A 25,664-nucleotide genomic window follows, 5' to 3' on the forward strand; every position below is an offset into this window, starting at 1 on the left:
CAAGCGAATTTCAATCAAAATTCAATTAATTCGCAGAAATTAGCATTTGCATATTCGCACACAGCCACAAAAACAACATCGTCAACAATCGATACAAATATACGCCTCAGAAATTCCAAACGTGCAGAATGTTGTGAGAAACCAAATAAAAAAATTGGCAGTTACACGTGTATGTATGTATCTATGTATGCATGCGCGTACTTACGTATTAACCTTTTGATATTTGTAGACGTCACAACTGCTAAGCTTCACTCCGCTGTTAAATATTTTACGACTGCACAATTATTAATTTTTTTCGCAAAAGCACATTGCATGTGCACGTATGTGTATACGTACTTGTATGCTTCGAAAATATTTACAAATGCATCTTGGCGCTGAAATTACCGGGAGACACTGAACGATCAGTTACTTAGCCTGTCGATCAGTCAACCAGTTAGTATGTAAGTGACACCGGGTGGCAAGTGAGCACGAGCAACAGGGGAAAAAACGAGCAATGAGAGAAGCAATAATAATAAGAACAACACCAAACACACGCAAATAATTAAAAATAAACAACAACCACATAAACGAATAAAAAGCGAGAAATCGTTGCGCACATGAAACGCCAGCGACTTAACGAGGCAGCTGAGCTAGGTAGGTACAACAACAGCGACAGAAATCAAACACACTAATAATAACAAATACAATAAAAAAAAACAACAAAAACAAAACAATATTTAAAGTAGCGCTTTGACTTTAGCGAATTCGAATTAAAAAAAAGCAATAAAATGTTTTTAAAATTGTTCATGGGGAAAAGATTTTAAAGGAGAGTTCTTTAACAGACCGTTATTCCGCTCTGAGCGAGTTTGACAGAATCAGCTGACGGGTTGACGTCACTTAGATTTCGTTAGTGATATACGAGAAACATTAACCAATGACACTTCGTAACCCTCACAATTTTCTTTTTCACCATAGCTAAATAGCGAACCTGACAATCTATTATCCTTCAAAATATTGAACTATCATTCATTCGGGATGGCGCAGACTCAAAAAATCTAAGATGAGAAGACGCCTAATGTCTAACATACAAATACAAATGTCTAATATACAAATTTAGGTCGAGCAACAGGCTCTAGTTCCTTAATCGCGCCTCGATTTTTGCATACAAGTAGTACTTCCCACTTGGTGAGAGGATTTGCCACGGAATACCAAAAACGAGCCGCTGTTAGAAAAAACCTGTTCATATATTCTGGGGTAGCAGCCAGTTTCTTTTCTTTATTCACTTTTAATAATCTGCAGTACAAATTACCTCGCAGGCTACACAAAAATAAAGAAAAGCAAACCAAATTTCGGAACTAAAATACAATAGCATTCAATATAAATACAATATTAAGCAACTAAATTTAAAATTTTTGCAAAATTAGATTTAGAAAAGGCGAAATCAGGCAGGATGGTATTGGATAGTGAAATAAAGGCTCGAAGTGCGCGAACAACAGGTGCATTACTGGTATTTAGTTCTTTAGTCTATAAGTTTCCGCCATAAAAGGGGCAAAAATTGCGAAGACTTCCGCTTAAGTAGAACTGGACAGTCAACGACGGCATTAACAAGACTGAAAATAAACGAAAGTGAAAGGACTGTCCTTCTCTTTTTTTGAGATTCTAAATTAATTAGATTTAGCCGAGAATTATAGAGTGGAACAGAGGATGTAAATCGTAGAGAACGTAATGCCTGCTTAAGGCTGCAGTTAGTGGTGTCGTACCTTAGCCATAACCGTAACCGTAGCCGTATGAATCTATTGAATTTTGGTTCTGCCCCTAACCGTAGGCAGCTGTGCAATACTTTACATATGTTTTGATATTTGCGATAAAAGATTTAATATTAGAGATGAACGACGAAAAATTAATTGACTTAGTGGAAAATTATCCGTGTTTTTATGACAAAATGCAAATGTTGGCATTAATTCCACTCAATATCAGCTGTTCATGGTTACGGCATGACTATTCGATAAATGCTGTAATGTTGCGGCTATGGTTAAGGTTACGGTTATGACTTTATGGCCACGCACCACTAATTGCAGAACTTATATTTGAAAAACAGTCGGCTAACACAAAATTTGTTTTGAGTTACAACATTTTTTAATGAACGAGCGATATGTGCGTACGTAGTATGTAGTACATACACACACCATACGCCTGTTCCACTAAGCAACACCATGTAACAAAATTCCATTTCAGAAGGCTTCATGAGCATATTTAAACTCTCTATTCATATAAAGGGTTTTTCAATAAGGGCGGGTAGATGTTCAAATGGAATAAAATGGCGTTTGCTGTGTGGCACGTAGCGCCGTCCTGCTGGAACCACATGTCGTCTAGGTCCATATGGTTCAATATGGGCCATAAGAAATTGGAAGGGCCACCACGTCTACCGAAAAATGGGCGCAATGCGCGCAACGTTTGCGTTAATGAACCCTTATTTTGATAATAAAGTTTTATCATTTGAACGTGCTGTTCAATCGTGTAACTTGCCATGATGATTTGGCATAAACAACTGAATAATAAACAAAAGATTTGACATATGTCACCAAAACAAAATGGCTGCCACAGGGCGCCAAAATCGTATGCACATAACGCTCGTGCCCACTCTGAAGCGAATAGGCCATAAATGATTATTTTTGTCTTGAAGTTGACATTTTCGGCAGCACATCCCACAAACTAACCTAAAAATTCACAACGCTGTGAAGCAGTTTAGTATTTCCGGTGTTTAATTTGAAGCTCAAAGGGCGAGTAGTTTAAGATATTTCTCCCTGAGCGCTAGAACAACACTTGGCACGTGATTACCAGCCAAACAAACGAGTTCGTTGTAGTTAGAAAAAAGCGCCAAAACCGAATAAGATTCAAACTAATACGCGCATAAGCTTAATTCTCCTTCGTCTGGCCTATTTGTATTAACAGCGAAAGGCCAGCTTAATTGAAATGCCCGCTTTTTAATTAAGTAATGATGCAACGAATACCTGTAATTTTATTTACGTGCGCAATGCGCATTTTTCTCAAGCTAAGTACTCGCTTGAACAGCAGCTGCAGGGGTTGGAGAGTGTGGTAGAATACCAGAAAATAGTTTGTGTAAATGTGCAATTAATAATGCAGTTTTCAATTAGGCACGCGAAAAGTTTTTTACATATTTCAGTGTAATTATTCAAAGGTAATACAAATAATAATCTGTTCGAAATGGTTGGCACTTAATTGTAGTTATACTAAAAATTAAAATGGGATTTACTTGAAATTAGGCTTTTTCTAGCCAACATTGCAATCGCACGTGGATGATTTCCATGAATCTGATGCTGATTTTATACTACCCGAACCTGGCCCGCAACAAAACGAAAGCACCTCAAAATTATAGCCAGTATTACTCGACCTCTGCTATAACTCCGGCTTTTATTTACGTACTTATATACCCAGGCCTTACTGCTTTTTGTTGAAAATTAGTGTTTAAGGAAAATTGTGTAAGTAGAATTTGCATTACCTCTTTGAAGATACATGAAAATAGAGTTTACCGCTCCTTAAAACAATTTCGCCATAGGCCATGTTTCTCAACGTGCTCATTACAACGCTTGGAATGAATGCCTTGCAGTATGGAAACTATCGTAAATTGATCGTTTCTGATAACCGGTAATTGATGTTAATTTCGTAAATTTCGGGTTTTGAAGCCAACAAACTGCTTCTACGAGTATTAGCCCAATTTAATTACGTTTGCCTATAAGTAATCATAGTAAAAAATGTGCACCGATAGCAATTTAGTCAGCAGCTGTTCTGAGTAGTTTGTGAGCGATTTGGAATCAATTAAAAACGAGATTATATCTTAGGCCAGTGGAATGACTTTTCACTATTTTCAAGACACGATTAGACACTCAAAAACAATAAGCTTTTGGGAAATAAAGGGCTTTCCAATAAGAGGTGTTATTTTGATATTCAAAGAAAAATTATATTTTTTAATATATGTACATATATGATCGGATGTTTATTTCATTATAATGGGAAAGGTATGCCGTTAATAGGGGAAAATAACATCAGGCAAATGACCACCAGGACTCCTCTTACAGGACAAATCCTTTTCATGAAATATTCCATAACCAAATTGCAAAGTGGCTACCCTATGTCCTCGATAGCCTTACGAATTCCATCTTTGAGGTCTTGAATCGACCCTGGGCTGTTGGCGTAGACCTTCTCTTTCACGTGGCCCCAAAGAAAAAAGTCCAAGGTGTTAGATCACAAGATCTCGGTGACCAATTGTGATCACCTCTTCGAGGTCCGGAAACTTTTCCCGTAAAAGATCATTGGTTTCGTTGCTTGTGTGGCACGTAACGCCGTCTTGTTGAAAATAAGGGTTGTCCAGATCAATACCATCCAATTCCGGCCATAAAAAATCGTTTATCATCTCTCGATAGCTATAGATAACACCCCACTTTGACCCATTTAGAGTGCTCCAATCGGGTCCAAATGTATGACCGACCCCCACTAACTTTGGACGGCCGATCCACCCATGCCAGTGGCACACCCCCTGGAACTCCCCTGGGGGGTTCCCCATACAATCATTTCAAAATATCACCATTTTTGGCCTTTACATGAGAAAAGAAACTAAAAAGTTCGACCCAAATTGGGGGACATCAGAATTCGTTTTAAAGGTATGGTTCCTTCGGCAAAGCTTCTTATTTTGATCCCTAGAAGATGATTTTCACAGAGCAATGGGCGATTTTTTTGCCTCCCCACAAAAGACACTAAAAGTTCGACCCAAATTAGGGGACGTCAGAATTCGTTTTAGAGGTATGGTTCCTTCGGCAAAGTTTCTTATTTTGATCCCTAGAATATGATTTTCACAGAGCAATGGGCGATTTTTTTGCCTCCCCACAAATCGACCCGGCCTAGTATGTATATATGTATTGCAATATACCAGTAAGCAAAAATAAGTCTAAGTGTAAATAATTTGTAGAATGTGACAAATGCATAGCAGAAATAAAATATAAATCAGCACGAAAACACATTAGCGTATATGCATACATACAGACATACATACCCATGTATGTATGTACATATATGTGCTGGCAAGCATTCATATTCAGTGCTACTTACAAACCGACTAATGGAAAGAAGTTATACTGACTTCCTGAAAAAATTATATCAAACAGCGTGACAATACCTGCACGGGCGATCTTTACTCGGCGATTCATGAGGTGATTGACAAACAATTCGTTTTGTTGTTGCTTTATTATCGCCTTACTGCACTTCAGTATGCTGTTTTTGTTGTTGCTGTTGTTTATACTAATTATAGTATTCTTAAGTTTCGATTTGTTTTCCTTTCCCTGTTTACAGTTTCTGTACCTGTCGCACACGCATACACACACATACATGTCGCTATAAAAACTGGCGTTACAGCGCCGCAGTAAATCGCACTATTCCCAGACTGCATCAGAACTGGGCTATTTAGGCACATTAACAGTCTGTGTTGAATGCAAAGCGAATACTTTCGGTAAACTACTTTTAAAAGCTGAAATATTTGCAACTCTTTTGAACCAGTCCCAAAATGTGGGGTTTAAAACTAGTTGTTTTCAGGAAGCCACACCGTCAATTTCTGTTGCATGTGTGTGAGTGTGTTTTATCAGTACTGTGCGATACGACGCGCTTTCAGAGCTCGCATACAAATTGATTCCTTCTGGTGCACCGCTTAATTACAACAGTGCTTCGCTCCCTACATTTGCTGCATCTTATCTGGGGTCCCATTGTTTTAGTTGTTTACTTTTCGGTTTGTTGATTTTTCGCATCTTTTTTCTTCAAATGCCTGTCTGGCTACCTACTTTAATGCATTTGCATGAGTGTGCGTGCACAGTCTTGAATGTAGGAGAACGCTTACAATGTTCCTTAGCCTTTCCTCATTTGATTATGCTTTTATTTTCGTGTTTTGTTGCTATTTTTTCGATTTGCTGTTATAACTTGTGCCCACTCCATTCGATAGTCGCTTCTATCGGGAGGAGTCTGGGTCTGAGACTGAGTTCGTAACTGATGCGTAAATCGATATGTCGGTATATGGAACATCAGCACGCCAATTCGCACAGATCGAGTGACAGTTGAGACGGGAACACCGACGGCAGCAGTAGTCAATAAGTGAAAGATCGGCAACAGGTTGCGAATTGCGTTTGAGCTGGCGGGGAAAACGTCAGAGTGCGGTGTAGTTTAACGAATCGATTTATTTGTGTTTATTGTATTTAAAGTACCTGCAAACACACACATATGCGTGCACTCGGAGATACGTGATTTATTTTGCTTTATTTGTTTTATTTTCGAAGGACTTTAAAAATAATTTTAATTATGGAATTTAAATCATGCAAAGTGATAAACGATTTTACAATGAAATCATGAAAGCAGAAAAAATCAGGGGAAATATTTATACTGCATACATACATACATACATATAAAGCACAACTTGAGCAAAAAATAGTTAGCCCTCTCAATATTCACAGCCAGACAACAACCTACAAAAATTGGTAAGTGCAGCAAAAGCGACACAGACAATATTTTATATTATATACACATAAATACATTTTTAAATGTAAATAGCATATGTATATGGTATGTACTTATATCCTTAAGAATGGCAATTAGTGCTGAAAAACCGAACAGTCCATAAATATAATTTTAATTTAATTTAATTTAATGTAATTAATTTATGGACTACAAGGGTCGTTTTAAGTGTACATCTAAAGGCAGAGAGTGGGTATGGAAGTTATATTTAGTTACTAGCTTCTCTTGGAAGAATAAACACCAGGTTTCAGCCAGATCGGTGCACTTCTTTGTGTTTGGCATTCGGTTGAATTGGAGGAGTCGAGTGATTACAGTCTAACACAACAACGTACTAGATCACGCCGCGACAGTTGTGGTCGCATAATCAACCCTCCGTTGGACACCTTTTTTAAAACCTTCGGTTGGGCACACAGACCTGGGCTTTTTCGTCCTTTTCGAGGATCCTTTTTAAAAGGATAATCCGGAAATCGATTGATTTTTAAGAAGCTACCTGGAAGCTCAAGTCATTAGCTACAATAGAAATATTTTAAATTCACGTCCACAGTCGAAAAAGTCTGGCCAGAACCGGATGTCCAACGGAGGGTTGATGTAAATAGGGTTCCGACTCGTTTTTCGCAACATCAAAATGCTGAGACAACCAAATTTCACATATCATACACATTATTTAAATGTTATTTTATAGATGAGATTCCAGTTACAGCAACTGGTTCCAACAAAAAAAATTCAAATTAGGCTATGTTCAGAAACGCATTATAATGCACAGTACTTGCAGCGCTGGCAGCACTGCCAATGTGACAATTCATGCAACTGATAGATTTGTTGAAAAATTGCAAATAGATTTGTTGCATTTATGAACGCGCTGTGCAGTAAAATGGAATTGTTACTAAGTTTGGTCATGGACGATGTATGTGAGGAAAAAACCGATAGTCTTTTATTAAATTTAAGAAAAAAAAAACCGTGTAAAGCTTAAAAGAAGGACATATCTTGTCAAAAGTTTAATATCAGCCGGACTCTGAGCAGTAATTATATCTCCGATGTACTAAAGTAATCACTAAAACCAAGAAAAGTATAATAAAATAAAGTTTAAATATCGTATTTTTCATCAATTTTTGTATTAAAAGCTAAAATAAATAATTAAATGCCCACTTTTCATCAGACATTGTACTAGCGTATTTATTGGCAGTGTGAAAATTTTTGCTGCAAATAATGCACGACTTTTGATACAAAAATGACGTTTAAGAACGCGTTGCATTTGCAGTACTGCCATATTTGCATTTTTGAACGCACTGCTCACTCTGAAATGGTATGTTGCGCATTATAATGCATTGTTGAACATACCCTTAAATTCAAACAAAATTAAGTATTGAATTTCGGAATTCAATGATTTTGAAATGAAATTATCTTTTTTATTGAAATTAATTTATTTCATATTCCATATAATGGCGGCGTATATCTTCTGAAAAGTTTTTGCCCGCTTCTCCCCCCAACTGGAAATGCGCCTGGAGTTTTCCCTTTAACTTCCGAGAAGTGAGGACTGTTATACTCTTCGAAAAAATCGAAAGACTTGAGCCAATATTATTATTTTCAGTATTTCCACATCGTTGCAAACCAGTGAAAATGAGACTTATGGCAAATTTGTAGTACGAAACTTAGAAAAACTCCTCTAAAGCAATTCAAATCGATCCCTTCGAAACTTTGTTACATCAAAGCACTTTTTGAGATTCTTTGCAAAATTGAAAGCAATGCTTGTAGCGGCATTTGGAGTAGGCGGTAATACATTATACTGATCCCATCTTATCTCCATCCGCTAGGGTATTTGTGAAGGTTAGCAAACTACCGCCTTGTTTGCCTCAAATTCACAAAACAAGCAGCACAGACAAACTAACTGCACATTCAAGCCATGTATACAAATAGCTATTGTGTGTTAATTGGACGTTAAGCAAACATATATTGGCATTAACGCCAGAGTCGTTTGAAAAAACAAAAAAAAATTGATTAATTGCATTTGAAAGTAAAAATGTGCCAACGCATGCACTGTATTTAGTATTTGTGCATACATATGTACATACAGGGAGGTTCATTTAGGGCTCGGAACTCGTCCTAATGATTTTATTGTCTTTTAGAGCTAAAATAAAGTCCGTGATGTGCCAGAAATTCAAGTTACGATAAGACACATGAGAAATCGGGAAATATTAAAAACATTCGAATTAAAAGAAAAAATTCTAAAAAACATCAAAAAAAATCCAATAATTATTTAACAATATTTATACTTAAAACTAAGATACTCTAGCATGCATAGAAAGCAACGAGTGGTGCAACCTTTCCTCAATTTTTGCGTTTTAGCATATGAGATCTATTGTTGTTATTGCTGATTTCCACTTCAATCTGTTAAAAGAAATGGGATTGGTGGTAATTTCTGTAATTAAGGGGTCTGAGGATGAGGCAATTATGAAATAATTCGGATGCAATTGTACTACATGAATAACGATAAGGGTTAGTCGTTTTAATAAAAAGAAAATTATTTTCAGCAACATTTGTTGTTTTTTTTTTGTTTGCCTTTTACGTCGTAAGCATCTTCTGGGTCAGATATATTCCACAATCCGTTAAAATGTAAAACGGAGAACTTTCGTCAACAGTTTCTTAAATATTTCATTGAATAAGGCAAACTGCATTGGTTAAAAAATAAACATACAGTGCACTCGCGGTAACTCGAATAGCCGCTAAGTCGAACGACGTGCTAACTCGAACACATTTTTTTCCCTATTGACTAGTTTGTAACTCGAACAATATTAAAGCTCTATAACTCGAACAAAAAAACAAATTTATTTGTACACACATTCTTTTCAAACATGTACATTTTGTACATGCATACATATGTAATAGTATATGTATATTATATAAATTATATGTATACTAGTGTATTGTCCATATGAATATTTCGACGTTAATATCCCGTTAGTTTTCTGGGAACAACATCTTGCATTGACCAAATTGCTTTAAATTTGTCATTTGTAGTGTATCAGTGCATGTGAGTAATGGATCGTAAAAGGTTCAAGTGTTTAACATTAAAAGAGAGGGCTGAAGTCCTTAACAAAATTAAACGTGGATGTAGTGTTACTTCTCTAGCGAAGGAATATGGGGTAGCCAAGTCCACCATAAGTCTTATAAAAAAGAAAGACAAGGCAATTTTAAAAGCAGTAAACAACACGTTTTTGGGGCTTGGGAAGAGGAGAACTTTAAAAGCTTCTGAGTTTCCTAAAATGAAAGCCGCTTTATACAAATGGTTTCTGTCCCAAAGAAAAAAGAATTACCCAATAAGTGGACTCATCTTGAAAGAACATAACATGAAAAACATAATTTACAGGTCGAATTTTCGCTTTATGATGTTAGCAAATGGAATGATGGTGCCGAATTTACCGACACAGAAGTAATAATTGAAACTAGTGATTCTGAGTCTGAGTTTAACAACACAACTGAGACATGTGAGCGGATATCATCTGAGGAGGCAGTTAGCTCTATCAATAAGGTAATTCAGTGGGCCACAACTGAACAAGTAAGCCCCGCAAAGGTTAACACTCTTCAATTGCTGCGTGAAAAAGCCATATTCAACATTGCTGCAGGCAAGAAAAGACAAACACACATTACAACTTTCTTTTCGGCCTAACTTTTCTGTAAAAACTGACTTTTTTGTGTTACTGACACAAAGACTGCCAAATATTTGTTGAAAAATATTGAAACGAATTAATTATTTTAAACATATTCATGTTCATATCCATATGTAAATAAATAAATAAATTTAATTGAAAAAAATCGATATCGATGACTGTTTTTTTAACATAGCACACTCAATTGATAAGTCGAACAAATTCGATAAATCGAACAGCGCCTGTTTTAATTAGTTCGAGTTATCGCGAGTGCACTGTATTTTTTTTTATTACTTATTTAATACATTTTTGTACTTGAATAAAAAAAATATTTCAAAAATATGTACTTTATATACAAATACTTAACATAAAATGAGCTTGAGTATCTAGAAATGGAAAAACAAATTTAGAATTCAACATAAGTATGTGCTATAAGGTTTTAAATCATACCAACTTTGGTAGCAAAAGCCATCCTGTATTGCCGCAGCAGCGTTCTGTTATTTGTCATCGTCGATTTCTTCCATTTCATACAAATGAGAAAAACGAATGAAGGAACCGTCAAAAATCGTTTGGCAGCTAATTTTAAGATTAAAAATACGAATAAGAAGCGCAAAGCGTGGCCCCAGTACGGGGAGCAAAATCCCTTCTCTCTTCCCTGCCCGTCTTTCTCCCACGACAAAACGTTTCCCTTCTAAAAACTTTGCTGCGTAAATCGGGACATACAAGCAGAAGATACAGCACCTGGAAATGTACACCCGAGTATATTTGCATATCCCATCTGCCTCTCTCGCAGATGACAGATTGAATTGCATTCGCACGAGCGCACATCTATGCTCCCACTTTATCTAGCTTTTTTAAAGTCTTTGTAAGATCTTTGATCAACAAAGCTTTCCTCCCCACGCAATTTATGTACTTTTGTATAAATTAATATAATATAAAGGTAATCAATATTAGCATGTTGAGCAAGCAGAGCTCCAGTACAGTATGAAATGTTTTTTAGGTGGCAACTGCGGTTATTGACTTGATTCCATACTCGTTGCACTGATTCAGTTTTTGCTTGCAGAATTTAAAGTACACACATTCACATGCGTAAAATGCACACTCATACACTCACACATATGCACATACAAGGGTACACTTGTATAAAATATGTATTATATATTTATTTAATATAAATGCTTGTCGTCAAACGTGCAAGCAAATGTGTCATGCAATCTATTTTTATGAAAAAGGTTTTTTTTAAGATATTTCTCAACGCACCTCAAACGGGAGCCTCTCCTCATTTACGTCAATGTAAAGTGCTTCATTAGTTTTTGCTTTATTAACTCTCACTCACAACTCTGCGCGGTTCATGTAGGGGAATAGCACGGCGTATGAGTATCAGGCGAGTAATTGCTGGCAGCAGTCAAATTTTGATCAACACATTTCTATAACTGAGTGCGCCCGTATCACCCAATTTACAAAGTTTTCGTTACAAAAACTCAACCATACAAATACATTGCATATTCTACAATAATAATGAAAAATCAATTTGTTTCGTTGAATTATTTTATTTTTATTACCATGCAATTTGACGCATTGATCGGTGTACAACCTTTTTCGCTTCTCGAATTCAAATCACAGTTTTAATAAAATTTATTGACCTTTTCAATAAATCACAAAATGTATCAGCCAGCAATCAACTATGAGAATTCTTATTGGCGCATGGGGTTTATAGGTGTGAAGTTAGAAACAAATAATAGACCTTTGATAGATTGACGAATTCAGTGCTACAAATGGCCAGTTATGGCATTAACAAGGGCGATAAACTAAATTTTAAATGAATTCTTCATTATGTTTTAATAAAAACTTGTATACGTAGTTATGTAGTGCATTTGTATGTACGTGAAGCTTTTATAAAATAATAAAGGTATTTCCCCATTTGATTGGCCGTATTTTTGTGCCTAAACAAACACTCATGACTCATCCATCGAATTAGTCAATAGCCACAGTTTATTTGGTACTTAAGTGCACAGGTCTTATTAGCACCTGTATATATGTATGTATGTATGTATGTGCATAGTATGTACTTGTATAATTGCTACGCTATGTTATGAAACATTTAACAACGCATTTCGCTTTGATTTAATTTCGCTCGCCCCACCGACGACGCCCCCCTCCCCCACACATCCATATGGATATGTTAGCAATTCATCATCATCGATCTCAGTGAATGAACCGTCACTCTCCCTACTTATATACCTAAGAGTTGACTTTTCAGTTTAACGAATATTTTAGTAATACGTGGCTGTCAAGTTCTCGCTCATCAATTAAAATAAGTGCGCTCTGTCAGCAATTAAGTACGATTTTCTGGATTTATCACTCTGCTGACTGTATGTAGATAAACAAATTTACAGCCAAGCTACATACATACATAGTTTGTGTGTGTAAATATTCTGTATTTGGGGTTTGACACTCCTGAAGAAAATAGGCGATATGTATTTACGTGGAATCCGTACCGCCAAAACCAAGTTTTTTTAAACCCATATTTAGCTTTACACATATACATACATACATACTAATGTGTAAAGTTATTTTCCTAGCGAGTATCATTTTTCGACTTAGGCGGTTATTGCTTGTGACCACTGATCTCGCATTACTTTCCCAAAATTCACAACTTATTCACAATAATGGAAATGTATCAAGAAACGACTTCAAATCAAAACAAAGAAGGTCATGTGATATACATAAAGAGTTTTTCAAAGGCAACGCCCAGATGTCAGTAGTGAATAATTCCGCGACGATAGCTTTTTCATTCATATAATTGGTCATCTTTGATATTTGTTAAGTAGGCAGATGAGCAATGCAGCGTTAGAAAAGCGCGTAAGAATAAATGGTCAATCTTTAGGAACTACAAATCGTAAAATTCGTGTTCTTTAAATAATCATCCGAATGAGTCGGCAATTCAAAGGTTGGTGAAAAAGATAAAAGTCGACAAGAGCCAAATCTGGTGAAGACGGTGGGTGCTCCAACAATTCGAACTTCAATTCATGGACTTAAGCCACTGTCGAAATGCTCTTGTGAAAAACTGGATCTTTTTTCCCGCGTTTTCTCCTTCAACTGGTCTAAGCGGTTACAATAATATTCAGAATTTATTGTTTTACCAGTTTGCACGTAATAAAACAATTACTTTCGCATCCCCAAAAACAAATGATAACATCTTCTTGACCGATTTCGGGACACGAACTCATTTCCGGGCAGAAGAACCGGGTTCATACCAATCATTAGCTTCTATTTTTGGATTAGGATCATGGTGATAGCCTGAAGTCTCATCTGTAGTGATAAATCGACCTACAAAATACACTTTATACTTTCGAAAACACTTTAAATGTTGCTGAGAAAGTCACATTCGAATGTGTTTTTGTTCCATTGGTAACGAATGCGGCACCCATTGTGCACACAGCTTTCTGAAACCTAATACTTCAATCAAAATATTTCTTACTCTCCCCAATGAGATGCCTAGAGCTTGTACTAAAACACTTTCGGTCACCAAAGGATTTTCCAATACGATATCCTGTATATTTCCTACGATTTTTGGTGTTGTTGCTGTTTTTGGACGTCCTTGGCGTGGAGTGTCTTCAAGGCTTGTACGACCACATTTAAATTCAGCAACCTATCTTTTTACTGTACTAATTGCGGCGAAAAGTACTTATACACTTTCAACATTGATTCATAAATTTCCTTTGCTTTTAAACCTTCCAAAAATAAAAATTCAATCACTGCACGATTCTTGCTTTTTTCATTGTAGAAAATGCGTAACATAGCAAAAGAAATTTAGGCTAGTAGCAACGCCCTCACTTATCGAACCGCAAAACTTTTTTAACAACCTTTTAATTGTCAAGAGCAGTATTTTTAATAGTGGAATAATAATAGTGAAACCTTAAAAAACAACTTGGCGCGTCTTTTAAAAGACCCTTTACTTACTGTTTCTCATTGCTAGAGCAGTTGAGCACTACAATTTTTTTGCACAAAATTCTCAGCATTTCGAGAGGGAATAGGATTGTGCGTGACTACCATTCTGTTGTTCAAGGTTTGATGCTCACAGAACAGACGGAAAATATGAGACTATAAGAACTTTCTCTCTCACTGCAGTTGCCCTTCAAAAGCAATCATAAACCTGGGAGTCTACTCTGTTATGCGGTGCGAAAGAAATTTTTTTTACAAAAACATTTTTTTATCTGTATTGGAACAAAACGCTGAAAATGGATTTAGGTACCTTTTAAGAAATTACTGCTACTGCCCTTCAGCTATGAAGAGCTTCCCATAAGCAAACCACCTTCAAGTAGTTGTTGAAATCAAAGAGCAGCCCCTCCATAAGATGTTATTTGTACTTCTAGGTATATATGTATATATAGGACTATTTTTTTACAGTAAAAGTTAATTATATATATATTTGAAAGCGATGTAACATCTCAACAGTACATTTCGCTGTGCATCCCCAAAGCTGGACGCCATAGGTCCATACTGGTTTAAGAACCTGAGTTTGTTTTCGACACTCAGCCTTGAATTTCTACCGCTAAGCCAAATAATTTTGTTGTATTTTATATTCTAATTTAAATTTCTTTATCTATATTTTATATCTAGGTCTATTAAGGTCAACTTCACAATGTCAGCATATAACAGCCTTAAAAATGAAAATATAAATTATGTGTGATTTTACTCTGCTAACATTTCACTAAAAACATACGCCGTTTATGTAAAGTTCAGTTATGCCCGAATTTTGGCCCTCACTTATTTGTTTGTTCTGGAATTTAATCGCGGCACTTGGGCTATGCTCTACTCCTAATTCTATGTAATTGTTATTTAAACTGTCGTAACTGTGTTTTGTTAAATCTATTATCTCATTGATAAGTCTAATTGTTGATAAGACCCGTATATCAATTTTTAATTCGCTTTTGAAAGAACGCATGCCCGCACATACATACATACATACATATATACCTACTAATTTATGTAAACATGTACGTTGTCCGATCAGTGATGTTACATATTACCTTTTTTATTAAACTATAGCTAACTCATGGAAATAAATAGTCATGATATATTTCGAAATTTCAAAGGCATCTACTTGAAAATGGAGTAAAAAAAAGAATTTTTATTTTCTGATGACGCATCGCATAAATTCGTAATGTGTCTAATAATCTTCACCCTCCTAGTGTTCAACTGTTCATATGGTAGAGTAATTGCCGCGGCGACAGTAAATGAATTCTTCCATCTCCTGTTGGGAAGACGTATTACTTCTGCAGAAAAAAGCGCCACACAGTCTCACTTCAGTCGTGCGCTGAAAAGAAATACAAAAAACGCTTTGGTTAACCTACGATCGATCAGGTTTCTGTCAAATACCACTTGTTAATACTCGTAAATATCTTTGAAAAAATGTCTGCGCACAGCAGTGCTACGTGCATAGGGCGATATTCCAATAGCACTAAAAAGGTCTGCTATCGATAGAAATGAAGTAACGGTTAGGCGAGAACTCCCTTCATGTGGTTTCGTTAATCCCATTTTGATCTCTCAACGAACAGGGATCGTTCTCTATATTCGCTCATTCAATCCATTGTAGGCGTTTTTAAGGTACAAAAGCATAGATTTTGATCAGACCTAATGAAGAATAACTTTGAGGGTTGGTAGAAAAGGTTTTTCGTAAGAATTACCCCAAAACCGCAGATTAAATAATTTTAATGGATTTTAGTCTCTTGGATGGGCGCTTGAACTCTTTGAAGGCGTGAAAAAGTCCAGCAAATTAACAAACATTTTCTATGTGAAACTGTAAAGGGCTATCAACTTAATCCAGACGTAAAGGAACTGAGCGTTAAATGTGAGCCTTGTGAACTGACATACTTTAAAATAGGATAATTAACACACAAGTCAAGCATAATACACAAATAAAAAAAACGTCAGTAGAGATTACTGCATAAGCGTGGCTGAGTGGCATACTCAAGAGTGCATATTTTATAAACAGTTCAATTGGACTTTGTGCTGCATGCTTGTAAAACTGATTTAAATGTTATTAATAAATTTGTTGTTGTAATGCAATTGTTTATGTCCATGGCAATGTAGACACGCATACTTATACAAAGTATGTGGCATACAATAAAAGTCGGGGATGTTTGTGTTTTCGAAATATATCAATTTAAAGCCTACTCTCACTCACGGAATGCTTTTAAATACTTCATTGTAGGGGGTGCGTAATTTTCATATATGGAGCTCAACCGCCTTTTACGGCTAGAAAGCTGCATAAAAATACAATTAATTGCCGCTCCATTGCTTCCAAAAATACTGATAAGAATTTTAATTGATTTCTTTATATTCACGTAGCTGCCGTTCATCATTCGCTTTGATTGGTATTTCCAATAAAAAAACCCATTGCATTTTGACACATCGAGTGCGGTTGATTTCAGTGGGTGGCCTAAAAGGTATGGAATAGTGAGTGGACATTTTTCGTGCTTCTTTATCATTGAAAGGCAGATGGTGCAGATTGTGAAAGTCGTAATCAGCCGCTAACCGAGAACTCCCCTCACCTGCTCACCTCATCGGTCACATGCACCAATTCCACAGCTACTTTAATTTTTAATTTTTGTGAAATTCTCCAGTTTTATTCCTGCTTTTTGTGGAAAGAATTTTCGCTCCTATGAATCGATTTAGGCGCAATGGTCTTACATAAATGGAAGCTAGAATTAGGATAGTAATATTTGATATAATATGCTACCTCAATTCCATATCTAAATCAATTGCTTCATTGATTGATCTGCATAACAAAAAAGTCTAGGCTTCTTTCTCAATGCTCTGAATTAATATTGTCTAAAGACTGTTCATACTGCCACAAACTCTTCTTATCAGCAGCCCATGTCTTAGCGCAGAGTCAACAAACGCAATTAAGAAAAGAATAATTTAAACTCTGAGACAGCTGATAAGAAAAAGATCAACGAAACAATGCAGACACACACCACTCCATTCATTATTCTTTCCATGAGTGTATGCCATACACAAGCTGGCGATTTGTATTTGAATAACTTTTTTACTAAATAAGAAAACTGATTTGGAGTGATGAAAAGCTTTATTTTAAACTTCCCGTGCTCCTTTGCTTGCCTGTTTGTATGCTGCAGCTGTGTAATTCACGAGTGTCAAATACACTTGAAGCACGGCGCCATTTGCAAAAATTATAAATCTTCCAATAGGGTAATACATTTTGCGCCACCTTGTACTTCTATATATTTGATGCAAATCAAAATTTATAAAAGAAATAATTTAGATAAAAATAGCTTATTTCCATTTTATTCCAGTTCACTCGCAGTACCACGAAGAGCAGTACCACTTAAGAGCCCACTGACCGAACGAGCCGCTTCTACAAAGCTCATATTAAGTTTAAGCCTGTTGCCGGTCATCTGTGATACACGAGTTTTGCCAGCAAAATGGCGCCGCAGCCAACTTATTGGAAAGTGCTGACACGCCGGAAAATTTTACAAGCCGAGGGTGTGGAGGGCGACACCAAGCTTAATCGTGTGCTCGGTCTATTCGATCTCACCACTTTGGGAGTTGGTTCGACATTGGGTGCCGGCGTCTATGTGTTAGCCGGCCAAATAGCGCGCGATCAAGCGGGCCCATCTGTGATGCTGTCCTTCGCGATTGCCGCTTTGGCATCTTTACTAGCTGGTAATATACATATTTGGAATATATTTGTATGGCAACACCTTTCATCTTATCGCATATTAACATTTCATGACAGGCATCTGCTACGCGGAGTTTGGTGCGCGTGTACCCAAGGCCGGTTCCGCCTATGTATACAGCTATGTTTGCATAGGCGAGTTTGTTGCCTTTGTGATCGGCTGGAATCTGATGTTGGAGTATATTATTGGCACGGCGAGCGTTTGTCGCGGTATAAGCCTCTACTTGGACACTTTAATAAATGATGCGCTTAAAAACACCTTTGCCGAGATAGCGCCGATTAATGTCAGTTTCTTGGGGAGCTATTTCGACTTCTTCGCCTTCGGACTAGTCATCATATTTGGTGGTAAGTGTATACAACTGACAGCCATTTCCACTACTTCTCTTCAACTTTTCTTTTTTTCTTTTAGTGGCCTTGGCTTTTGGCGTAGAGACTTCGGCTTTTGCGAACAATTTCTGTACGAGCCTTAATATTTTTATACTGATGTTTGTGATTGTAGCTGGTGCAATCAAAGGTTGGTTATGACTTTAGTATAAACCTTAAACAATTGTCATAGGGGGGTTCTCTATGTCTCGCAAAAAGGGCAGCACATGCAAGAAAATATTTCCAGAACATGCAGATTCCCTTGTAACGACCCGTAGACAGGCAAATCCGACTCTGTACTAGCTGTGTATTGTTATTTCTTTTATGGTTGCTACAAATCTGCAAGTGGGTGTTTCGTGCTTTTGCATATTTTAGTATGGAATCTTTACATTTCTTGCTACTCTGCAAATATGCAAGACTGCGGGAATCCCCCTAATGATGTGGCTTGTGGTATTTTGCATTAAAAAGCCAAAAAGCTTTCTACGTTGTGAGGGAATTTAAATTACATCCGTTTTTTTTTTCAGCCAACTTCGCGAACTGGTCTATTGATCCGCAGACCGTTAATGCCACTATCGTAACAAATGACATCGGGTCCGGTGGTTTCTTCCCGTTCGGGTTTGCGGGTACTCTAAAAGGTGCTGCGACCTGCTTCTTTGGATTTGTCGGTTTCGACTGCATCGCCACCACCGGCGAAGAGGTGCGCAATCCACGCCGGAACATACCGCGTTCCATTTTGCTCTCGCTCTTGATAATTTTTCTTTGCTATTTCGGCGTCTCAACGGTGCTCACACTCATGGTGCCTTATTACGAGCAAGATGCAAATGCTCCGCTTCCGTTCGCCTTCAAGCAAGTCGGATGGACATTTGCCATGTGGGTGGTGGCTATTGGTGGCCTCATCGGCTTATTTGCCAGCTTATTCGGCGCTTTGTTTCCATTGCCTCGAGTCATGTACTCCATGGCTGAAGACGGATTGCTGTTTCGCTTTTTAGGCAAGATCAGTCCACGCTTTCGTGTGCCGGTGCATGGTTCCATCTTTGCCGCATTGTTCACATGTAAGCGAATTTCCGTTTTAAGCACTTGACAACTTATTATTACTTCTTTTCAGCTTTAATGGCAGGATTGTTTAGCCTCCAACAGCTAGTCAGTCTTTTGTCAATCGGTACATTGCTGGCTTACAGCGTTGTAGCCATTTCAGTAACTATTCTCAGGTATTCAAAAAATCCTAAGTCTCTTGTAATGCACATGCATACCGTCTCTTTATCTCTCGAAGGTATATGGACTCCTCAGATGGTGCGGATTGTGAAAGTGGTAATCAGCCGCTAAGCGAAAACTCCATGCTCACCTCATCAGGCACACGCATCACTTTCAAAGATGTTCTTCTGCAGTTGTTTAATATCAAGCGGCTAGACACGCCGAACTCTCTGTCGACTAAGATCGTTGGCTGTTTGCTCACAGTCTTTTGTAAGTATTTCACAATTAATTAAAAACAACAGAAGTTTCACATAAAAGCATTTCCTTCTATTAGGTCTTCTTTCTCTGGGTATTGGTGTAATACTCAAAGAGGCTTACGACGCATTGCTTCACAACCAACTATGGGCGCTTATTTTATTGCCCGTATTGGTGCTGCTCGCATTGCTGGTTCTGGTCGCTATTTGTCTGCAACCACGCGAGCCCGTAGTAAAAACATTCCGCGTGCCGTTGGTGCCACTCATACCGGCCGTAAGCGTGTTCATCAACATTTACCTAATGCTACAGCTGGATGTGATGACTTGGATACGATTCGGTATATGGATGTTGATTGGTAAGCAAATGTTTCATATGAAGTTGCATACCTTCTACTTATAATCAGTTTACTAACCGTAATTGGCATCACCCTGCTCTGGGATTTCTAAGCCTTTACTTGCATGTCAATTCATTTAAGTAGCCTACTAACAACGACAGTTAATTGATTTACTATTTTACTCCCTCCTTCCTGAACCACTCCACTGAAATGCAACACAGGCATACCGATTTTCATTGCATGTTGGTGCATGTATGACATTAGTAATCCTGCTAAACGAAATCCAGAGCGTATCGCCTTTGAACGTGCGTTGAAAGAGAGTGCCCGCAACAACAAGCCGCTCAATGGTCATTTGGCTAAGAACCTCAAATCCAATGGTGCTTTAAAGAAATCTAAGAGTGCCAATGGAATGGCGAACGGCGCTAACTTCAGTTCGCAAAATGAGCGATCGGTAAAGAGTCTGGACGAAATTATGAATATGAATGAAGTCAGTGATGATTTGATCGAGATGAGGCATCCAAACGGCAAAGTTTTCTATATTGAAGATAATCGTAGTCATACATCTAAGAGTTCAATGGAAAAGGCAGATGCCGATAAAGACGGATCACGTGAGGATGAAAAATCTGTAATCGCAATGCTAGACGATGTATTGCAGGCTGCGGACACTGGCATTACAATCACATCAAACATGCCCGATTATCGAAAATTCAGCGTAGACTCGGAGATGCTGCCCAGCGTCATTGAGATGAATACAGTGGCGACGGTGCATACCAGCAGCAACTCATCGGATGACTTGGAGGCAGTGCCTGAAGTAGAGAGCAATAAGAGTTCGAACAGCAACAGCCTTAGTGGGGCGACTGAGCGTTTCACCGCCAGCCAGCAGGCCGCACAGCAACTAGTCGATGAAATTTTGAATAGTACACTGCTGATAGATGCTTTGGAGCGACACAAGTTTCTTAATGAAGCAGTGAACCTTCAATTTTCAGAACCAACCGAAGCGATGAAAGATGGAAAAGCCCAAAAAACGCGAGAGTATCTAACTGAAGGTACTACTGAAATAACTCAGAATGAGGCCGTAAAAGTGCAGACAAATGGTGCAGCGAAACTCACACGCACAAACTCAGAAGCTTCTATGCTCTCCATCGAAGATCCCATACATTCGGACCAATTCAGGAATAGACTTAGCAAAATTCTAATGGGCCCACCTGCACAAGTATCCACATACAAACCAGTCAAAGAACCCACACTCAAAGAGCAAACGTTGTCAACAGATAGTTACTCTCCTCGCCCGCAGCTGAAACACTCTAAAAGTGAAGCTGACGTACGCCAACTTGTGCTCAAAGCTATTGAAGGCACCGGTGTGGCTAGATTAGACAGCGAACTGTCCAAGCGCGAGTCAAATGGCGAGGATATACCAATACCACCAAAATTCGATCCAATACTCTACAAAACAATCAACAGTCTTCGGCATAATAAAGAACGGCCCAGTCTCCAGCGACTAATGGAGAACGACGAACAGATACTCGGCCAAAAAGCAGCCATAGCCGCAAAAGCTGCTGAGCCAACCAATGAACCAGCGCTACCGTTTAAGCAAAAATTAGAAGCGGTGCTCAAACGAGGCCCATCGCATCGTACGCAAAAGCGCCCGGAACCAATACCAACACGACGACCCAAGTCGGTAGGACCAATGTCAGTACAAGAAGAAGCGGAAACTACCCAAACCAAACAGAATGGCAAGGCGCCCAGGCGAAGCGTGCAGTCGGAAAGCAATCTCGCCACAATACCTGCCGAAGGAACGGAGTTGATTAGTAACGCACGAAGTCTACTGAAACATGTGCCAAATGGAACTATCGAACTGTATGGATAGCAGCGGGAATGCAATGGTGGGGCAAACCTATTTACCTGGGCGTATTTGTATTTACTTATTCGTATGAACTGCATTTTAGTATTGTAGTTTTTAAAGATATTTATTGTTGGAATTTATTAAACAAATACTTATGTAGTTAAAAATACTAAAGCTCAAACGGCCCAAAGCCCAAAGCTCAAAAGCTTTGTTCTAGTTTACGTAGTATTTCGTGGGTTGAACCTACTAATATGTGTTATTAAATATACATGTGTGCCTGTGTGTGTGTGCATGAACATACAAAGCTATTGACCAAATTAAAGCATGTTTTCAATATTAACAACGATCTTCACAGTAGAGCTCGAAAAAGCTTTCCCAAGAAATCTAACAAAGTCACAAAATGGACAAGTTGACAAGCGAAAAATTTTCTTACAGTTGCAACCTTTGTGGATAAATTAAAATTTCATGTGAATATGTAGCTCTGATTTGTTATTTTTATTTCTTTCGTTTACTAAAAAGAAACTACCATTAATGTGCTACTTTCTTCCATTTTTGCGTGTGTATGTGTGTAATATGTGGAATATAACTGAAGCATGCAGCCATCGTGGCACTATGCGCCACATAATCGGCGCTTAAGCAAGAAATAATAATAATGCAATCATCGTGAGGAATATCGACTTATTTTGCATGCAATGGCACCAATATTAGTTGTAAATTAATCTAGCAATAGAATATCCCGTTTGGTTTGTAAAAATTAGAACTAAAAAATCAGTACTAAATTCAAGGAAATTGTTTCATCAATAATAATTTTAATAATTCAGTCACAAAAAAATATATTTCGATCAACATAGAGCACAACATTAACTTCTTAACCATTTCTACTTGTGTCTGTTTATATGTTTGTACACTTTTTCTAACCCCTTCACAGGCTTGTCAATATACTTTTTGTATGGACTACCGAATAGTTTAAGACAGTTCAAGAGGCAGCGTAACGGTTGGCAAAAACTGAAATACAGTAACTCATTCTATTGATATACCATTCATTTGTATCTACATATCAAATACAGATACATATAAACATGAATCGTTCCTAGTTATACACAAACATATACATATAAATAAATAAAACTAGTTAAGTTGCTGAAAGAAAGCACAAGCGCATGCGTTCTATATAACTCTACTCTACTGACGCAATAAATGCAAATAATGGGACGTCGCTAATCTAGTGATAAGGAGGTTAAAAATACATAAAAAACATAATAGAACATTTTTTGTAAATAACTGTGAATGCAAATAAAATGTGTACGTAATGTATGTGAAAGGTTCTACAAAACGAAATGTAATTTTTTCAGAGAAGAACTGCAATTTTCATGTAAAATTTCGATTTCAATGCTTTGAAACCTCTTCATGGTACATTTATTTAAGAAAAATAAAATAATTAAACGATTATAAAATATGAAATAATAAATGAAAGAAAAAATGGGATTTTTGTTCTCATACGGATTCAAATGGGTAAGGGCCTATATAAAATTTTGTTTTTAAGAGACTTGTTTCCGTTGTATTTCTGTGCGCTAAACACTATTGACGTTGTTCAATACGAGCATCACCGTCAGGATTGGGAAAGACCTCTAAGAGCTTGACTGTTACCAAACGATTGATACGAAACAAGGTTTCAGACAGGATGACTTGCTGTCGTAAGACTTCTCTAACCTGATGCTGGAAAAGATCGTACGAGCGGCAGAACTAAATCGCCCAGGCACAATTTTTTAAGAGCGTACAGTAGCTGGTGTATTCTGACGATATTGACATTATGGGTATATTCAATAACGCATTATAATGCGCAACGTACTTTTGCAGTGTTGGCAATGCGTTCAGAAATGCAAATATGGCAGTACTGCAAATGCATCGCGTTCCAAAACGCCATTTTTGTATCAAACGTCGCGCATTATTTGCAGGAAAAATTTTAATACTGCCAATCTATCAATTGCAACACTTGTCACATTGGCAGTGCTGCCAGCGCTGCAATTACTGCGCATTTATAATGCGTTTCTGAATATACCCTATCGCTGTTAGTTCTGCCTTTTCCAAACTGGATAAAGAAGTAAAGCGAATGGGTCTGGAGGTGAACGAGGACAAAACGAAGTACCTCCTGTCATCAAACAAACAATAGGCGCACACGCATCTCGGAGCCAATATCACTGCTGACGATTATAAGTTTAAGGTTGCAAGAGACTTCGTTTACCTAGGAACCAGCATTAACACCGATAAAAATGTTTGCCTTGATATCAAATGGAAAACCTCTCTTGCCAACAGGTGCTATTTCGGACTAAGTAGGCTATTGAGAAGTAATATCCTGTCTCGACGAACAAAACTAACACTGTATAAGGTTGTCGTCATGTCCGCTATAACGTATGACGTAGAAGCTTGGACGATGACAACAACCGATGGGGCGTCACTAGGAGTGTTTGTGAAAAAGATTCTGCGCACGATTTTTGAGCTTTGGCAAGTTGGCGACGGCGAGTATCGTAGGCGATGGAACAATGACATAGCGCAGCTAATAAATATCCCGCGGCTTCGTTGGCTGGGTCATGTTGCCCGATTGGAGATAAACGCGAGGGCTCTGAAAGTATTCGATGCTGTTTTGTGTCCAAGTGGCGCCCGTTAGCACGAGAAAAAAACTACTGGCGCGCTTTGTTAAATTCGACCAAAAACGGTTATGGCGCCAATCAGGAAGATGACAAAGCACGAGAAAAACCCCATAAAAACGTATTTCTCCAAAGCCTGGCATACATGAGACTGCTTCTCACACTCTAAGTTTTTGTACACTAAATTTTATCAAATAGCCATTTTTAACTACCAGGGCTCGGTTCAAATTTTTTTGATGATATTTTTTAATTGACCTTTCATAAAAAACGAAATATCGCTCACTTGAACTAACACTTAAGAACAAAGTGGACGCACAGCAAAAGAAAAAATATTTTTTAAAATAATCTCTAAAGTCGAATATCTCGAAAACGCAAAAGTTTCGGACATCGAGTTATACAACCAAATTAATCAGAAATTACCTAAATAAAATTTCGGACATCGAGTTATACAACCAAATTAATCAGAAATTACCTAAATAATAATGTCCTTAGGTATATGTTAAGCAAGTACCTAAAAAGAAACACCTTTTAACAAAATTGGGCTAATCCATGCCTTAATTTAGGCACAAAATAAGGTCTTTACTGCGTCAGTTCATAGGAAAGTTGTTGAGTTTTGTATAGGGAATTTAAAAAGGAAAGTATGAAGAACAGATGAAATCTAAGAATAATAAAGTTATATATTATGATGACCTAAAAGCTCAGCTTCAACATGAAGGAAAACTCGGGTAAGAAAAATAACAGTAACCCTTGACTTAAAACATATTTAATTTTTTAAATGACCGGAATGCTTCTGTGATATTTCGATTGATGAAACTCACGCAATACACAACCAGCGAAAGTCGTTTATCGTGGGTCGCTTATCGATGACGAAGTAACAAATACGAGCAGTCGAATGTATGCCTCTCAAAGGGGTTTGATATCATCGAGCTATCAGACTGTATTTTGATCAGCCACCGTGTTCTCATCTCACAAATGGAGTTGCTTTACTAACCCATACGATTTGTTCCTCACTTTAAAGTGCCCTTTAATTCTATTCTGTTACTCAACAATACACCAAACAAAAATTTTTCAACTACGAAACTACGGCAAAACACAAGAAATTTATTTAGAAACTACAATTTAAGCTCAAACACTTAAA

General features: G+C 37.5%; 2 protein-coding genes across 10 annotated transcripts in view; one reads left to right on the forward strand and one right to left on the reverse strand.

The window, feature by feature from the left end:
• On the forward strand, nt 1-25,400 carry LOC128860728 (cationic amino acid transporter 2). 7 transcript variants are annotated; one of them, XM_054098419.1, is made up of 11 exons: nt 1-173; nt 230-633; nt 6,315-6,512; nt 17,513-17,882; nt 17,956-18,240; nt 18,305-18,409; nt 18,783-19,310; nt 19,364-19,466; nt 19,529-19,719; nt 19,784-20,059; nt 20,260-22,904. In XM_054098419.1, the coding sequence occupies exons 4-11, from the start codon at nt 17,642-17,644 to the stop codon at nt 21,903-21,905; spliced, it is 3,375 nt and encodes a 1,124-aa protein (XP_053954394.1). In that variant the 5' UTR covers nt 1-173; nt 230-633; nt 6,315-6,512; nt 17,513-17,641; the 3' UTR covers nt 21,906-22,904. The 7 variants fall into 7 exon arrangements, with proteins under 7 accessions (XP_053954394.1, XP_053954399.1, XP_053954397.1 ...); XM_054098424.1 differs by having other exon boundaries at nt 37-173; nt 22,810-25,400; XM_054098422.1 differs by having other exon boundaries at nt 37-173; nt 17,492-17,882.
• LOC128860729 (T-related protein) overlaps nt 1-25,664 on the reverse strand; it is a 47,598-nt gene that overhangs the window by 4,445 nt on the left and 17,489 nt on the right. The window contains exon 7 of one of the 3 annotated variants that reach the window (XM_054098429.1): nt 14,485-15,513. The exons of 1 other annotated variant lie outside the window; for it this stretch is intronic. In XM_054098429.1, coding sequence (XP_053954404.1) covers nt 15,498-15,513 — 16 coding nt within the window. In that variant the 3' untranslated portion in view covers nt 14,485-15,497. Of the gene's footprint in view, nt 1-14,484; nt 15,514-25,664 lie in introns of those variants that run through there. One more of the 3 variants, XR_008454291.1, reaches the window with a different exon arrangement.

Source organism: Anastrepha ludens, chromosome 4 (genome assembly GCF_028408465.1).
Source record: "Anastrepha ludens isolate Willacy chromosome 4, idAnaLude1.1, whole genome shotgun sequence".
Taxonomy (NCBI): Eukaryota; Metazoa; Arthropoda; class Insecta; order Diptera; family Tephritidae; genus Anastrepha; species Anastrepha ludens.

Excerpts from the sequence above, each read along its gene's own strand:
- LOC128860728 (XM_054098419.1), top strand. The coding sequence starts at position 17,642 with ATGGCGCCGCAGCCAACTTATTGGAAAGTGCTGACACGCCGGAAAATT. Across the intron at positions 19,311-19,363 it reads CTTTGCCGCATTGTTCACAT|CTTTAATGGCAGGATTGTTT; the intron begins GTAAGCGAATTT and ends ACTTCTTTTCAG. Across the intron at positions 19,720-19,783 it reads CTGTTTGCTCACAGTCTTTT|GTCTTCTTTCTCTGGGTATT; the intron begins GTAAGTATTTCA and ends TCCTTCTATTAG.